The 18,942-nt window shown below is 41.1% G+C and overlaps 1 protein-coding gene across 1 annotated transcript in view; it reads left to right on the top strand.

Annotated features, from left to right (window-relative positions):
* The first annotated feature begins 4,093 nt into the window (after positions 1 to 4,093).
* LOC138756104 (complement C1q tumor necrosis factor-related protein 3-like) overlaps positions 4,094 to 18,942 on the top strand; it is a 45,358-nt gene continuing 30,509 nt past the window's right edge. Inside the window, exon 1 of the mRNA XM_069922758.1 lies at positions 4,094 to 4,393. Coding sequence (XP_069778859.1) covers positions 4,094 to 4,393 — 300 coding nt within the window. The remainder of the gene's footprint in view (positions 4,394 to 18,942) is intronic.

Here is an 18,942-nt window from a genome sequence, read left to right as displayed (position 1 = left end):
TTTCAACTCTGATTCATATGTTCTGGGAATGCCCAAATTAAATGAGATCCTGGAAAGAGATTTTTCAAACTCTATCAACAATTTCCAAGATTAATTTGGAACCCTGCCCATTGCTCTGTTTGGTTTTTCTCATGACACAGCTAAACCTTATCAGCATCTCAGGAAGCAGCCTTAGCTGTTACTACACATTGATAGCCAGATTACTGTTTTATTGAAATGGAAAGGAGATTCATCCCCTACTCTTATACAGTGGTTACATGATGTAATGTACTATTTAAATTTAGAGAAAATCAGATACAATATTAAAGATAAAAAGTTTCAATTTATAAAATGATGGGGCCCATTCTTAGAATTTAAAAAATAATTTTAAGAATTAATAATTACTATATGTTCCGATGATTCTTTGCCTGTTCTCAGGGGTCGCCAGTGATTTCACATTATAATTGATTTTTTAAAAATTATTAAGCACTTAAGGTAACCTTGACTAGAGGGAGACGTTAGATTAAATTAGTTTAATTTATAGTTTTTTACCTTTTTTCTTTTTTCTTTTATTTCTTTACTATTTTATCAAATTATTTCAATAAATTGGTCAGCCATGGTTGCATACATTATTTCTCTCAATAGTTTGAGAGACTACAAGTAACTATTGATCCAGTTTTAATTATTTTCTTTTTTTAGTCATTTTTTTCTTTCTATGTATGTTTAGTTGTATACAAATGCATCACGGTAATTGTCATTTTTAATGTAAAATTACATGTTAAAGTCAATAAAAATTTTTTTTTTATAAAGAAAGCAAATGGAAACACATATAAAAGGTTATCTACTCTCTGTTCCTGGTCTGAGATAGGCCTGGCAAAAAAGTGTGGAATTGAATCTTGGCATACCCCGACAGAAGGGAGAGTATTTTGTCAGAAATTCTGACAGCCCTAAACAGCTGTCCACAGAAGAAATTTGCAGCTCCCAAGGAAGAAATCTTGCATCAACTATCAGAAGAAGAGAACTAATAAGAGGTGGCAAGCAAATGCAAACATAATTTCCTCATTGTGAAATATATTCAGAACTCATTTTTCTTGGTATGGGTAAATTGGAGAGTAGGGAACAAATTTGGGGGTTTCCCATGGGTAAGTAATAGGTGGAATGATCATGACCCAAAAAAATGTTTTCCTGATCAGATTTCACCTGCATTATTTAGGAAAATAACAAGAAATTAAAAACACTAATGCTCATCTTGCGGGACATCATGTGCACCTTCACAGAAGATGCAGTACCTTCGAATAATGTTCTGTACACCAAGCTATATTTTTAAAATACGTTGTGAAATGAACTAAGAAGGAACAAATCATACATTTCTTGCATCTTATATAATCTGGACAAAAGAAATCAATTATTGTTCAGAACAATTCATACTTCACTTGTCCTATTACAGTTCCTTTCATTTTTCCCCTATTCTTCTTAAATTATTTGACTTATCACATGACTTTGTGTTACTTATCTCTGTTTTCCCATTTTCACAATATCTACCTTTCTTTCATTAGCTGTAAAATGCTTTCATATGCACACAGACTATAAAGGAAGCTCAATTAACATAAGGATGATATTAGGTTAAAAGAAAAAATGACATAATATTGATGGGTTAAAATAGTAACAGTACAGCTGTGTAAATTTCCAACAGGTGTGTACTGCAAGCGTTGTGTTGGGCCACTCTCTTATGGTAGCCATAATGGCAACTTACTATTAACATTGAATATTATCGGGCACACAACAATGCTATTATAGAGCCACTGACCCTGGCTCGAATCTATAAGGAGTTTGTACGTTCTCCCCGTGACCTGCATGGGATTTCCTCAGGTTTCTTCACATACTCCTGAAATCACGACCATCAATACAGATTTCAGCCAATTCAATACACTCCATGTGATGCCCAAGGTAGAGTCAAGGTCTAATGAGTTGAACTTTAGAGGTGAAGTATGAGTGACTGTCCTTGACATTAACGCAATATTTGACAGAGAGCAGTATCAATAACCGATAAAGCAGAAGTCGATGGAAATCAAGACGGAATCACTTCAATGGCTACACAAGGAAAGATGATTTTTGGACGTCAGGTTTTTTTTAACCATATAACCATATAATCATTTATGGCGCGGAAACAGGCCATGTCGGCCCTTCAAGTCCGCACCAGATCACTTGAACAACTCCACTAGCTCAACCCTCCCGCTCTCCGCCCATAACCCTCCAACCCCCTCACCTCCATGTACACATCCAACCTTCTCTTAAATGACAGAAGGGACCCTCCCGCAACTATTTCTTTTGGAAGGTCATTCCATTCTTCCACCACTCGCTGAGTGAAAAAGCATCCTCTTATATTTCCAAGCAACCCCTCAGCAGGTTAATCGATCCACACATGTTACAAGATATGGCCACCTTCTGATAAGTAGCTAAAATAATATGTGTCACAGAAATCCCAGGCAATAATTATCTCCAACAAGATATCATATAAACAAACACCCTTGATATTCAAAGGCACTACTATTTCTGAATCCCCTGCTATTAACACACTAAGAGTCACTAAAGATCAGCCTTCTAAATAATATGGTTACAAGAAATAATCAGTGTCTGGACATCCTGCAGCAAGTGTCTCATGAAATAACACTCTCAAAGTCATTACAGGATTAATGGAACTTCCTTGGTATCTAAAGACCTCAATCTGTCCATGTGACTGGTATCTCCATCTGAATCAGTAAAGCATTGACTTCCTTCATTATCTGTCCAATACTGGTGCAGCATATATCTCTAGCTATCACTAGAGCTATCACTCCAATCTGCAAACTCTATTACCAGGAAAGCAAGCACAGAAGCTACACAGCAACATCACTAACCACAGGTTCTTTTCCAACATTGGATCCAATCCCTACTTGAAAATATATAATTCTCTTTCAACATTGCAGGATCTAAAGTCCTGGAACTCCGTAACAAAAAGCATTCTGGGAGTGCCTTCACTTATAAGGTCCACAACAGCTCAATGTGCTGCCTTACCAACATCTTTTCAATGGCAATTGGGTTGGGCAGTAATAACCTGGCCAGTGATAAATACATTCCAAGAATTGAATAAGTAAAAGTAAAGCATTTCTTATGCAACAAACCACAAGGTGAAAATGATTGCAGCCTGATTGTGGCTCGGTACATCAAAATGCCACCTCTACAGCCATGAAAATTCCTGTATATTCCTCCTTGAAATTGTGGCTGAATCTGAATGATGACCCAATATTCCATATTAACATATCCAGAAGTTAATTCATAAGAAGGAATAAGGAATTCAAATTGCAATTTTTTTCTCATTGACTGAAAAGTTTCTGTCCTTTTTATATATAACATAACGTCTGGTTTGTAATGAGTCACTGGCTGGCAAAGATCTTAGAATTCCATAAAACCAGTGCAATGCCATTAATTATATTAATGGACATGAAAGCACAATGTGTCTTTTGCTTCTCTTAGTTAAGCCAATTTTAAACAATAACATAAGGAAAATAAAGATCTTAAATATTCATTAACAGAATTATTACAAACTTTAGTTCTTCATTTTGAAATATTTTGGTTGTTAAATTTTCTGGAAATATAATACCTGCTAAAATGTCAAACAGGCATTTACTCAGTTTGGGAAATGTATAAGGAGGTTACCACATGGTTCCATTTAGGAAAGTTCTGCATTAGTCACAACTTCTCACTTTTAACTGAGGTTTTCATACTTGAGTAGAAACAGACCCATTCCAAGTGTTTATATAATGAATAACAAACAGTAAAAAAGAGAGTCAGGGGAGCTATCAATTATGGGTAGACATAATCCATGAAAATCCACCTCCTTGTTTGAATCTGTTAAACTAATGAAGAAGTTACACTCCATTTAAGTAATGTGAACCATTTTCCTCCATAGTTTTGACTGATTACAGCTGAGAGATTATATTACTGGCCTGTCCCAGCTTCCTGTACCAGGAGCTGACAGCACTATAAAGCTGCACGCTTGATGCAAAATTCATCGAGATTGTATTCGTCTGGAGAATAAGACTGGCACCTTGCTTCTGGCCCCAACCCATAGAATATGGCACTGAAGTCTTTTGAATGCTGGTCCCTGCTCTTTTTGCTCTTCCTTCCATTCTGCCTATGTCAGGAAGAATACTCGGAGGTGAGCGTGAAGGTTATTACAAACTTGACAAAAGTAGTTGAAAACCATGAAGCTTCCAGGTATTTAAAGAGCGGACAGAATGAAGCTGCAAACCACACAAGTGGGGTAAATTCCAGACCAACTGCAGCTGACAAGACAGAAAAAGTACAAAAAAAGCCGAAAAGAAAAAAAATTGAAACTAAAGTGATAGAACAGCCAACTTCTATTAGCATACAGGTACTCAGAACTGATTTTATATGCAAAATAGATATAGTCCTGAGGCAAGATGGCTTTGCCTGGCTGAAACTGTAACAATTTGACCTTTAGGATAATAAATGCTCGCTTTTTTTGATTATGCTTGTGTTTCCTGTATATCATTTGCAAGTTAACTTATTGAGTGTTAGATTGCTTGAAACGGCAAATGGAATTCTTAAAATAAGAAACGATCTGAATAAAATTAAATGTTCATGAATTTTAATCAATTCATTCTAGAAGGACCAAGGACATTTGTTCCTTCCCTTTTTAAACTTCCTAAATAATGGGTCTGTAAAATATTAAATTCATTTCTTTCCCACTTAATTATCCTGCTTATGAGGTCAGTGGTTGAAATTTTGTTGAATGTTTGAATTAAAAATGATGATTTATTCTCAGCCTCAATTTAAAATGATTTATTGGTAACACAAGGTGTAATATTAATTTTGTTAAATCAAGCAACATTGAGAAAAAAAAGATAAAGACTTTTAATAGTGCGCTATAAAATTCGAAACGTACTGGGAGTGTAGGTTAATTAGGTGGAAATTTGGCAGCATGGACACATGGGCCGAAAAGGCTTGTTACCATATTGTATGTCTAAATATAAATTTAAAATCTCCTATGTTTCAGTTCTGCTGCATTCTTTTTCCTTCTTTGTTTAAGTTATTTTGATGCCATTTTAAATATTAATACTGCAATAACTTAGCATTCAAACATATTTGTTTAACTGATATAAATGCAATTATTTCTTCAAATAATGTTTGACTATTAAAATGTAAAATGTCTTATGTATTTTGTATTATACGACAAATAATCCAGATATTACCCCATTAACCAATATTATCATTTCTTATAAATATTGGATTGTATCTCAGTAAATAAAATAATACAGTAAAAGTCCTAAAATCTGGATTGCAGGGAGATTGGGTTGGTTCAGATTTTTGGGTTTTCAGGATTCTCAGCAATACTTTTAAAATTCAAATTTAAGGAGAATAAAGAAAAGACGAACAGGTAAATTTCAATAGTTTATCACCAAAACATTTTTTTAATATAAAATACAAAGTACAAAGAAACAAATAAATAATTTTATGACATTTCCGCGACTTTGGCATGGTTGCTTATGGCCGCCATGCATCTGTGGTGCTTACGCATGCACGCATACATGCTAAAGCCTGCTAAATTGAAAAAAAAGTTTGAGAGTTTTCAAGAAGTCCGGATTCTCAGATGGTCTGGATTTTTGGCATCCAGATTTTTGGACTTTTATTGTATATAAATCCAGATCTTCATCATGAGACTTCAAATAAACTATTTATTGGAATCCAATGCCTTGTTTTCTCAAACACATCAAAATGATGTTGACAAAGGTCATTCTGCCTCTTGGAAATGTAAGTTAGCTGAATTTCACAGCTCTCTATAACAGTGGAACAATCTGGTCTTTCCTGGCATCCTCTCTATGAGATATAACTTGACAAGTAAACTTAAACACTGAACCCTTGCTATGGCCCTGCATTAACTGTGTATGTCCTGCCCCGGTTGAACTTCCTGACTTTAGCCTGTACCTATCCAGGTTAAATTCCATCAACCATTACCTTGCTCACTTTCTCAGTTGATCTATATTCTATAATCTTAGATAACTTTCATCCCTCTCCACTTCTCTACACCATCAATTTTGGTGTTATTTGCAAACTTACTCAACACGTCACTATCATACTCATCCAAATGAATAACATATGTGATAAACAATAGAGAGCGGAATTCTGATGCGGCAGCCTCAGGCCTCCAATTGAAAAAGCAACCCTCCACCATTACCCCCTACTTCACACCACCAGGCCAATTTTGTATCCAATTAGTTAACTCACCCTGGATCCCATCTGCTCTAACATTCCAGAGCAGCCAACCATGCAAAACCTTATTAAAGACCTTGGTAGAGTCCATGTAGACAACGATTACCACTCTGTCTTGGTCCACTTTTGCTCTTTTTTGCTCAGATTGCATTCAGTCAATACTTTGAATTTCTTTCTTTCATATTTTGATTGCATTTAAATATTACTTTGACTATTGGTCATGATATATCTATCTTGATACATAATTAATCTCGTATTTGAAAAACTGAATTATGATGCACAGAATTACTTCGGTTATTTCTGTTATCTGCTTGGTATGATCCTTCTTTATGATATGAGCACATTCCAATAAAAGTCTAATCATTTCATGTAATGAACATAGCAGATACTAAGTAAGCCAAATATAGGAAACAAGAAAAAAGAATAATTTACTAATTAGCAATTAAGGATCCAACTTCCTGGCTTTTGTTTTAATCAAAGATCAATGATCTGAAATATTTGTCACAGACACCATGTGACCTGCTGGATATTCCCAACATTATGTTCTTGTTTTGTCAGTGAACTACAAGGAGATTTATAGGGAGGTGATTTTTGACAGGTGTCTCCCATTTCTTCATTGCAAAAATTATTCTTCATTCAAATATGTGTACAACGCTGGCCCAGAATTTGTTGGAGTGTGATATCTTGTTGAGGTTGTCCTGCACCTCTTGTGCTGAAAGGATCGCGGTAGCATTGTGTTTGAGTTTCTGGACTTGTGTACAGAATATTAAGCCCTGATCAATTGAACTAGTAATTTAAGTTTGAAGGTTAAAAAAAAACCCCTACGATATCACTAACGTTTCTCACAAAAAATACATGGAGGATTTTAAAACCCATCTGGTTCCCTATTGGTTCCAGTGAAGGAAATCTATTCTTAACTGGATGGCATATATGTGACTTCAGATCCCATTCATGAATTTGAGTCTTCACTATACTCTGTAGTGGTCAAGCAAATTGCTCGATGCATAGGGCAATTAGGAATGAGCAATAAAATTGACTCAAGAGGTATTGGCCTTGCTAGCCAACTCTGGCCTCCAACCATTTCAACCCCTTCACCTTCCTTTTTCCATTCATCTTAATCCACATATCTCACCCACTCCATCCCTCCTCCTGCTAGTTCCATTGCTGTACTTCAACTCCCCCTTAATAGTTTCCTGTAACACCATCCTCTCCTTCTTTCCTTCTCCAATTTCTGATAAATTTATAAATTTTGTACTTCCTTATCACCCATCATCAGCTATCTTCACTTTCACTCTCCTTTGGCCCATCTTGCACCATCTGTCTTTTTCTCTCTCTCTTTGCCTGCTACTTATCATTCAACTGCCTCTGTCTCCCAACTCCACCCCTTCCCTTCACCCACATGGCCCCATCTGTTCATCATTCTTCACCCTTCCCTGGTTCACCAATTCCCCTAATGGCATGTGTATCAACCCTCCCACCTTCTCCTCCATAGAGTGGCCAATTGTCCTCTCTAAAATCCATTTGATGAAGAGTTCAACCTGAAACTTTAACAATACCTTCTCCCACCACAGATGCTGCTTGACTCATTAAGTTTCTACATTAAATTATTGTTTTCTCCAGATTCCCACATCCACTGTGTCGCATGTCTCCAGCCATCTTCACATCTTGGCAATGAATAAAAACTAAGTTTTAAACATTATGTTCTGTAAGTGTAAATTGTTCACTGTGCCAAAGAAGAGTGCATTATCAGGAGCATGGTGACAAATAGATCTTTCAATTCCTCAGTCCCGGTCACTTCTGCTCCCAGACAAGATCTTCCATGCTAGATCATCAAAGATGTCCGCCTTCTTACAAAAACATGGCTTCCCCTCTATCGTCATCAGCTTGGTCCTCACCTACACATCCTCCAATCCGCACTTCTGCCCTGGCCCCCTTCCACTCCCACACTGAACAAGGACAGAAGTACTCATCTCCTCACCTACCACCTCACTAGCCTCCACATCCAACATATCATTCTCCTTATTTCACCCACTCAATACAGGATCCCACTTCTAGACCCACATTTCCCTCTCCTCCACTCTCCAGCTTCCATAGGGACCACTCACAACATGTCTCTCTTGTCTTCTCTTGTCCCCTTGGCACCTACCACTGTGACCACACGAGGTGCCAGAAGTGCCAGTTGATGAAGAAGACAAAGATGATGCGGTCAGACAATATTCATGGTTTTATTAGCAGAAACTTATGGTACAATAATGAAAGACAATGAATGCTTACACAGTTATACCCAAGGGAAGTGTCTTTAACGGTAGAGATAATGCACAGCCAATGTTAGTACAGCAAGGCTCGCCAGAGGGGAGACAGGCAGCTTAGCAGTGATTCACCACAGTCTCTCCCCGGCAAAAGAAGGGTTAAAATCAAAAGGACAGCTGCCAGGTAAAACTTAAGCAAGAAATACATGGATACCATATTTGGCATTGAGGATTCTCTAACAGCCAAAACACGGACTCTTCCTCTAGCAGAGCAATTGAAATATAATGAGATGTTTTATGAATACTGCAGCCTCTCAGGTTGTTTATGAATTCTAGTTGATTTTCTAATTGGAACAGATTGCTTTGTAACCTTGGGAACTGATACAGGCTCTGAATCTGTAGTGTGGGAAGGTTGGACTTCTGGACCCACTCCAGAATCGCCAGCGTGAGGCAGTGGAGCCTCAGCATGGCCATCCGAATGCTTACTAGGGGTCACAGGCTGGGGGAGTGAGTCCAACCTCTCAGGATCACTCTGAGTAGGGTTGTGAGAAAGGGGCGAACCAGGCGGGGCCAGATCTCTGAGAGTCACAGTGTCAGTGCTCCCATCTGTGAATTTAACATGAGCATAATTGGGGTTTGTATGGAGTAGCTGAACTGGTTGGACTAGAGGGTCTGTTTTTCACGTCCGAGCGTAGTTCTTCACCAGCATGGTCTCAGGTTCAGATAAACAGGCTGGCCAGTCCATCACAGTTCCTGATTTCCTAGGAAAAGCAAACATACATTCGTGAGGTGTTTGATTTGTTGCAGTACACAATAAAGACCGAATAGAATGTAACGCCTCAGGCAGCATCTCCTGCCACTGGGTAACAGGGTAACTATGTGTCTTTAACACAAGGTTAACAGTCTTCCAGACTGTAGCATTAGCCTTTTGACCTGCCCATTGCCCTGTGGGTTGTAGCTCGTGGTACTGCTGGTGGCAATCCCCTTTCGTAGCAGGGCTTGGCGCAGCTCAGCGCTCATGAATGCTGAGCCTCTGTCTGTATGAATGTAATTGGGAAAACCAAAAACACTGAAAATTCTGTCGAGTACCTTAATGACAGATGCTGACGAGATGTCAGGGCAGGGTATCGCAAAGGAAAACCTTGAATATTCATCGATTACAGTAAGGAAATATTTGTTGTTGGATGGTAACGACCCTTTAAAATCCAAGCTAATCCTCTCAAAAGGTCGGGGTGACTTGATGAGAGTGGCCTCCAGAGCTTTAAAGTTCTGCGGTTTGTATTCTGTGCAAACAGGACAGATTTTAGTCAGTTTTCTGACTTCTTCCAGGGATTAAGGAAGATTGTTAGCCCTTATGTAGTGGAAGAATCTCGTGACTCCTGGTGGCACGATCTCTTTCAGCCCCTCAAGCTGAGCACCGGCAGCAGCTCGTAATAATGCGTCAGAGGTGTAGAAACAGAATTACCTTTAAAGAAATTGCTCGAGACAAAAATTGAGAACAAAGAACATTTATTATAACAACAATGCAAAGTTGGGTGCTTCCCCTTACCCTGGGAATACACACATACACTGGGGCTCACCCAACTTTTATACAGTTAATTTCAGTATCAGAGTGCCCTCCCCCTTACATTCTTCTGCCCCCTGGATGGGTTTGGCATAGGCAATTCTTCCTGCCTACGTGCAGTTTCAGTATACTTGGAGGACCAGGGGGTCCTGTCGGTGTCCCTTCATGTTATTGTCCTTATTCACACCTTCCTGATTCTCGGAGCTACAGTCTCTTGGTATGCAGACTTGGCTCATCCTGTCTAGGGTTGACTAATTTAATATGTATAACTTTGTAAATCTGTGTAAGGTTAACTAATTAGATATGTAGAACTTGGTACTCCTGTCTAGGGCTAGGAGACCCTTATCTGATCCAGACTACCTCAACTTCCTACATTCTATTGTTCCTTACCGCTCCTTATCTTAGTCATGGTGGCTCATTGATCTTGTCACAAAGACTAGAAGATTCTTATGTTAATCATGCTGACTCTGCTTTCCTGCATCCTAATTCCCAAGCTCATCCTGTTTGTACTGGTTACAGCCATTGACTGATGTATGAATTTTAATTTCCTTCATGTTCATAATTTTAGATCAGTTTTCCCATCTCTCACAATCCTCACTTTTCTTTTAGATCAGTAATACTGATCTTTCACCATGATCAGTGTTACTGATCTTAGGTTACCGGTCTCAGTGTTACTGATCCACCCCCATCCTCACTTTTCTTTTAGATCAGTATTACTGATGCTGTAAAGTGTAAGGTGTTGTTTTTCCCAGCTGGTCAATAACCGAATTGCAGTCTCTGTGTCGTTGGAGAGTTAAGGCTTCGGGGTGTAGTGTTCTGACGAAGGGTTCGATGAATTTAAAGTCTTTAGGTAGGGGAGCACCATAAAGGTCAGAGTAGCGAGTCCAGCTGCTATTAGGGTTGTGAGTATCAGGCTCCAGTTCTCAGTAAAGAGTCTAGTCCATCCCACATCAGTCCAAGGTTGCCAAGTCTGAACATGGGCATGGGCAGATTCTCGTTGAAGTCTTGAAGCAGTGTCTTTAACCGCCCGACTGTTGTAAGCATTGTCCTGAAGAAGTCTGTGAGAAATGCTGTCTTCAGCAGCGAACGAGTCCTGAAGAAGTCTCTGAGAAATGCTGCCTTCAGCAGCGAACGAGGCCTGAAGAAGTCTCTGAGAAATGCTGCCTTCAGCAGCGAACGAGTAGCGAGAGTCAGGCAGTTCCGTTGAATTGTGGCTCGTATCTGACGTTCCTCTTCAGCCCCGAACCCTAGGGCCATCGATCTCCGATGGCTGTCAGGAGTCTGATATTGAAATGCCAAGCAGCTTTAGAGTGCGGTAGCAGCTCACGTTGCTCCCCTTTACGGGGTGGTGTTTGTGAATGGAAGAGAGACCCAAAGGATGTTTGAGAAGAGACCAAGCTGGGGAGGATTGTTTCTTGTGATTTAACCCGTATGTAGCAGCTTGCCTGTTAAGCTTAGTCCGAGTATCAGTGAGGTTGTGAGTAGAAGCCAATGTGTGTGAATGAGAACATGTATTCTCTCCCTGTGTGCGAAATGTACATTGATTAATAAAATTCAGTGTGTCTTGGTCAAACCATCTCCGTTGTGCTAGAGGTTTAGAACTCCTGCCGTCAATACCTATGTAGGCTGTTAACTGACTATCGCTACTCTGTTCCCCTGGTCCGTATTGGAATGCCTTATGAAAACATATCTGTCTGAAATCTATGCCCTGTCTACAATGTAAAGTAACACAATTGTAACCTCTGCTGCCCCTATTCCAGGAGGACTTAAAACATAGCGAGTAATTAAGTGACACGGCAGAAATGGAGAAGCAACAGTTAAATAAAACAATAAACAATAAATGTAACATTACGGCACTTTGTCGCGGCACAGTGTAAGTTTCAGGTCTGAAGGATGAGGAACTGCACGCCAGGTTGAGGGTTGAGTCTGTGTGTCGTGATGTTGTGGTTCGGAAGCTGGTTTGATTCTTTGAATGTGGGTCTAGCCTTTTTCTCTTGTTCGCACGGCGGTGTCTGTAATTAAAAGTACACAGTAGGGACCATCCCAGGCAGGTTTTAGTTGGTCATCTTGCCATGCTTTGACATAAACCCAATCACCAGGTTTAATAGAATGTATAGGAAAGTCTAAGGGTGGAGTTTGAGTCCCTTTTGTTTCAAGTCGTGGATTGAAGTAGAAAGCCCTTGTAAAAATTTTGAAATGTATTGGTCATTAGCCTCGGGGATGGGAGAATCAGTGTGGAACCCCATAAATGGAAGCCCAAACATCATCTCGTACGGTGAGACTGCAAGGTCTTTACGAGGGGCTGTGCGAATTCTAATCAGGGCTAATGGTAACGATTTAATCCAGGAAAGGCCAGTCTCTTCATGAAGTCGGGTGAGTTGAAGTTTCAAAGTTTGATTCATACGTTCGACTCGACCCGAACTTTGGAGATGCCATGGGGTATGTAATTGCCAGTCTATTCCTAGTTTCTTGCAGACACCCTGGAGAACCTGAGAGGTAAAATGCGTACCTCGATCTGAATCAATGGTCTGCATCATACCGTATCGTGGAATGACACATTCAATGAGTATTCTGATAACAGTGCTGGCGCGATCATTCGGGGTGGGAAAAGCTTTAACCCATCGTGTAAAATGATCGACCAGGACAAGGAGGAATTTGTAAATACCAATTTTAAGAAGTTCCGTGAACTATGCGCTGGAACGGGCGAACGGCAATGTCGCGACCGCCAGGCATTACATGGCGCATCGATTTTTTATTGATCCTCTGACAGATGGGACAAGATCTAGTAGCGAGTTTAGTAATATTGTATATGCCAGGACAGTGAAGGGAACATTCAAAGGTATCAACAAGTGACTGGGTTCCCCAATGTGTTTGTTGATGTAGCTGATCTATAACTTGGCGAGTTAGGGCTTTGTTAAGGACTTGCCGTCCATCTGCTGTCCACCACAACCCGTCGGCAGTCTGGCGAAATCCCTATCTTTCATAGACCTCATCTTCCCGTGAAAAGATGGGAGTCTTTTTAATCTCTATTGGTGTGGGCAGTAGCTGGAGCATGTGAATCTTTTCTGCGAGTGCCGCCTGTTTGGCAGCTGCATCAGCCTGCCTGTTGCCTCTAGCTTCAGGACTGTTACCAGTCTGGTGTCCCCGCACATGTACTACGGCAATTTCGGTCGGGATTGGATAATTAAGTGTTCATGGGCTAACTTCTGTCCTTTGCCAGTTATCATCCCTCGTTCTTTCCATATCTTACCGAAGGTATGGACTACACCGAAAGCGTACTTGGAGTCAGTGTAGATAGTTCCTACCTTGTTCTCTAGTTCGTGGAGTGCTCTACAGAGGGCATATAGTTCACAGGATTGTGCTGACCAATGACCAGGGAGGCGACCGGCTTCGATCACCAGTCCTTGCTTACCATCCACTACACTATACCCACTATAGCGAGTTCCTGCAATGCAACGTGAAGAGCTGTCAATAAACAATCTTTCTCCTTCATTTAAAGGGACATCAGTTAAGTCTTCCCTAATTTTGGTTTGTAAGTCGATAACTTCTAAACACACATGTTCTAAATCATTTGAGGATTGGTCAGTAGTTGGAGAGATGAGGAAGGCTGCTGGGTTGAGAGTTTTAGTTGTAAGTAAGGTCAAATCGTTGCTATCCATTAGGATCGTTTCATATTTTAAAATTCTCGAGTCCGTGAGCCACCTTCCAGCCCACTGTAAGAGGATATTGCGAACAGTATGAGGGGTGTGAACTATCATAGGGGCGCCGAAAGTAATCTTTCGCCCTTCCTCAACTAAAATTGCAGTGGCTGCGATGGCTTGTACACATTCTGGCCAGCCGCGACAAACGGGGTCTAAAAGCTTTGACAGGAAAGCCACTGGTTGTCTATAGCCTGCCCTGTTTTGGGTGAGCGCTCCTGTGGCTGCCCCAGCTTTGGTATTAGTATATAAGTCAAAAGGTTTGTTTAAGTCGGGTAGCGCTAAAACTGGGGCACGCGTAAAGCAATGTTTAACGAAGTTAAAATCTTTGATCTCTTCATCCGTCCAGTCAAGAGGTTCGGTTCCTATACTGGGAAGTTTATCATAAAGGAATTTGACCAGGTTAGAATAATTTTCCATCCAGATTCTACAGAATCCCACTAACCCAAGGAATTTTCTGAGTTCCTGGGCATTTTTGGGAGGGGGAATCTGCATAATACCAGTTATTCTCTCTGGGCTAATTTTCCTGGTTCCCTGACTCACTAGGTGTCCTAACTATTTAACTTTGGATTGCACAAATTGTAGTTTGGACTCGCTGACTCTCAGACCTTTCTTCTCTAGAAAATTTTAAAGTGCAACAGTAAAATCTTGAGCTAATTCATAAGTTCTCGCTGTAATTAACAAGTCATCAACGTATTGTATGAGTTGGCAATTTTCTCTCCGAGGAGCCTCATCTAATATCTGTTCTAGGACCTGACCGAATAAATTGGGTGATTCTGTAAAGCCCTGAGGAAGGACAGTCCACCGGTATTGGTTTTTACGGCCAGTAAAGGGGTTTTCCCATTCAAAGGCAAACATGTCTCTGCTCTCTGTAGCTAATGGACAAGTCCAAAATGCATCCTTGAGATCAATGACACTAAACCATTGATTATGGGGATCAATTTTACTCATAATGGTATAGGGGTTAGGTACAACCGGGTGACGGGTAAGAATGAATTTGTTAAGCTCCCTCAAGTCCTGTACTAAGCGGTAGGTGCTGTCTGGTTTTTGAACAGGTAAAATCGGGGTATTAAAGGGAGACATACAGGGTTCGAGTATGCCATCCTGAATCAACTGGTCAATTACGGGCTGTAAACCTTTTCGGCCAGCCATCGGAATCGGGTACTGTTTCTGTCTAACAATTTGTTGAGTATCCTTTAAAGTGACTTGTAGTGGAGGAATGTCGAGGATTCCTCTATTGCCTTTTTCTGCCCATACTCTCGGATTTATGTTTTTGATCATCCTCGCTCAAAACATAGAATTGTACTCCAATGCCTGATTGTAAAGGTCTGGTACCGATAGCCAATTGGTCCTGTAAGTCTCTTACTAGCAAGCATACTCCAGCTTGGGGAAGTAATAGAAGATCCTCGATTATGATCTTATCCCCCATTTGCATTCTGACCTCTCGCAATACTGGGACTGTAAAGTCTCGTCCTCCCACCCCTGAAACTATAACTGTCCCTTCTATTCTAACCCCCTTAGGTTGGTGTAGAATGCTAGATCGGGCGGCTCCAGAATCGACTAAAAACATCATCTTGTCACTGTGGGGTCCTATGCATAAATTAACTAATGGTTCTCCGTGCAGCCCCACGGTGTGTATTGGCTGAGAACCGTGACCCCCCTATTCGTAATCAGCTTCCATCAGGGCATAGGAGCGTGTGTCCATTGCTCGCAGTGGGCATTCCTTTTTAAAGTGTCCTTCCTTTTTACAATGGAAACAGATAAGAGGTCCTGTTTCCCAATCTCTCCCAAAGTTTTTAGGGGGCACCCGTCATCCCCTGAATCCTCCTCTACTCCTCCACCTGTTGGGGTCCCCACTTCCCCACCCGTGGCTCCCCTCACCGCGTACAGAGGTTGGCCCGTAATCCCTACATTTTTCGTGATGCTCATCTACTATTCCTTTGACTGCTTGCATTAAAATTTTCGCTTTCCCTTTCTGTTTATCTTCCGCCCTCTGGACAAATGCTTTCTGAGCAATCTGTAGTAGCTGGGTAATTCCTTGCTCGTGCCAATTTTCTGTCTTTTGTAATTTTCTTCTGATGTCTGGGGCTGAGTTGGTAACAAAACCCGTTAGAACCAATTGTTCCCCTGCTGGAGATTCTATGTTGAGAACCCCATATTGTTGAATTGCCGTGCGCAATCTATTGAGAAATGCAGAGGGGGTCTCCTCGGGACCTTGGGGAACCTCAAAGGCTTTTTTGAAATTCTGTCCCTTGGGGACAGATTCTCTGATTCCTTTGATCAAATTAATCCTGTATTCTTTCATCAGTGTGCGACCACCACTAGTATTTTTATCCCAATTAGGTTTTGTGAGGGGAAATTTGGCTTCTCCAGGTATCGCCTCATGTCCCCCTTGGTCTTCCTTATCCAAGACTCTAATGCCTGCCTGTCGGATCATTCCCCGCTCATCTAAGATAAACAGAGTCTTAAAGATGGATGTTATTTCCTCCCAAATACAGGTTTGGTCCCAAAAATTGGTCTAACTGTTCGGCACATCCCTGGGGATCTTCTATCAGGGAGGTCAATTCTTTCTTAAAGTTACGCACTTCAGTGCTGGTCAGGGGCACATTTACGAACCCAAGACCCTCTCCCACGGGAACCTCCCACAGGGGTCGCATCCAGCTGGTTTCTGGTTTATTAGATTTGAGTTCCTGCTCCCTGGGAAATGAATCGAAGGGTTCTGCCCTTTCTTCCTGAAGGATCTCACACTGTTCTAAATTACAATGATCTCTCTCTCCTGTCAACGGAGATGGTAATCGAGCGCTTTGGGAGCGAGTCACCATACCACTCCGGTTCTCTTCTTTCTTCTCTAGTGGTGGGGGAGGAGGGGGAGGTGCAGAAGGGTAGGTCATAGGAGGGGAAGGAAAGATAGGAGCCGGCATAGGAGGAACATAAGGTGGAGGGAGGGAATGTAGCACATCCCACCCCTGTGATTCAGGGACAAAAGGTTCCTCCTCTCTCTTATCCCTGAGTTCTTTCTCATTCAAAACCAGTTGGTCAATCGATCCCTTGAGCCAGCAGGCTGCATATTCCCTGCTCTCAACATTGTCCCTCTGGTTTTGATAGAGCCAGATGTTCAAAGCTTGACACATCCAGTCATCCTTGGATCCGAACTTTGGCCAGTACACGGAGCTCCCTTTAACCGGGCTTTTAACCCATTCAAAACAACAATACCTGACCATTGTCAGTTTGTCTTTCCCATGGGTCCTTCCCGTGCCCCACTCAGATAACATCAACCCAAGCGGGCTGTACGTAGCTATCTGGTTTTCACATCCTTTACCAGGACTCTCTTCCTTGCTACTCATACTTCCCATACTGATAGGCAATTAAAATTCCTCTTACCGGGTTCCAGTAGCAATGTTCTAGCGCGCTTCCTCCCGTCGTTTGTTCTCAATGCCTCTTCTCGGATATCACTCGCTTCTTCCACTGACCAGCCACCCGTCATCCATGAGTCCAGCTGAATCAGCCAGGGTGCACCTACTCTCATCATCGGGGCACTCTGTTACTGGAGGGAGTGTGATCCCAGACGAGTTCCCATTTGTTAGAAACAGAATTACTTTTAAAGAAATTGCTCAAGACAAAAATTGAGAACAAAGAACATTTATTATAACAACAATGCAAAGTTGGGTGCTTCCCCTTACCCTGGGAATACACACATACACTGGGGCTTACCCAACTTTTATACAGTAAATTTCAGTATCAGAATACCCTCCCCCTTACATTCTTCTGCCCCCTGGATGGGTTTGGCATAGGCAATTCTTCCTGCCTACGTGCAGTTTCAGTATACTTGGAGGACCAGGGGGTATCCTGTCGGTGTCCCTTCATGTTATTGTCCTTATTCACACCTTCCTGATTCTCGGAGCTACAGTCTCTTGGTATGCAGACTTGGCTCATCCTGTCTAGGGTTGACTAATTTAATATGTATAACTTTGTAAATCTGTGTAAGGTTAACTAATTAGATATGTAGAACTTGGTACTTCTGCCTAGGGCTAGGAGACCCTTATCTGATCCAGACTACCTCAACTTCCTACATTCTATTGTTCCTTACCGCTCCTTATCTTAGTCTTATGGTGGCTCATTGATCTTGTCACAAAGACTAGAAGATTCTTATGTTAATCATGCTGACTCTGCTTTCCTGCATCCTAATTCCCAAGCTCATCCTGTTTGTACTGATTACAGTCATTGACTGATGTATGAATTTTAGTTTCCTTCATGTTCATAATTTTAGATGAGAGTTGAGAGTTCTATTTGCCAGCGTGCCATCTTATCGTTTTTGATTTTACTTTTGTGTTTAGTACTGAACATGCAGGCTACAGATTTCTGATCAGTGACCAAGGTAAATTTTCTGCTGGCTAAAAAATGTCTCCAGTAGCAAACAGCTTCAATGATAGCCTGGGCTTCTTTTTCAATGGCAGAATGTTTAGTTCAGGTCCGCATAATATGCGGGAGAAGAATGTTACCGGTTTGCCCTTTTGATTAAAGGTTCCTGCCAAAGCATAATTTGAGGCATCAGTTTCCACTTGGAACGGGACATCCTCGTCAATGGACGAGAGTGCAGCTTTGGCAATATCAGCTTTAATTCTCTCGAAAGCCATTGAAGAGAGAGGAAAAGATTGTGTCAAACAGAGGGCGTGCTTTCATAGCATAGTCACGTACCCATTTGCAGTAGTAGGAAAAGAATCCCATACACCTTTCTTTAAGGGCTTTTGCTGAGTCTGGGGGTGGTAACTTCTTAAGGGGATCCATTCTTTTCTGATCGGGGCAGATTTCGTCCTTGTGGACAATGTAGCCTAGAATGGGTAGCTCTGTCACATTGAAAACACATTTGCCCTCGTTAAATGTAAGGTTAAGTTCTTTAGCTGTTGTTAAAAAAATTTTTTAGGTTGTTGTTGTGTTCAGTCTGTGTTTTCCCACAGATAGGGAAATGTACCCTGTAACTCATACAATCTTATCCATCTCCCTCTGAATCTCCAAAAGGTATCCTTTTAAACTGGTATAACCCCCCATCAGCCTCAAAGGCCATATAGGGTTGTTCCTTTTTTTTAATGGGGATTTGGTGGTAAACTGCTTTGAGGTCGATAGTGGAGTAAACTTTGTATTGTGCTATCTGATTAATCATTTAATTGATGCTTGGCAGGGG

This window comes from Narcine bancroftii, chromosome 3 (genome assembly GCF_036971445.1).
Source record: "Narcine bancroftii isolate sNarBan1 chromosome 3, sNarBan1.hap1, whole genome shotgun sequence".
NCBI lineage: Eukaryota > Metazoa > Chordata > Chondrichthyes > Torpediniformes > Narcinidae > Narcine > Narcine bancroftii.
The sequence above is the reverse complement of the archived record's forward strand: the minus strand, read 5'-3'. Positions and strand labels throughout refer to the sequence as shown.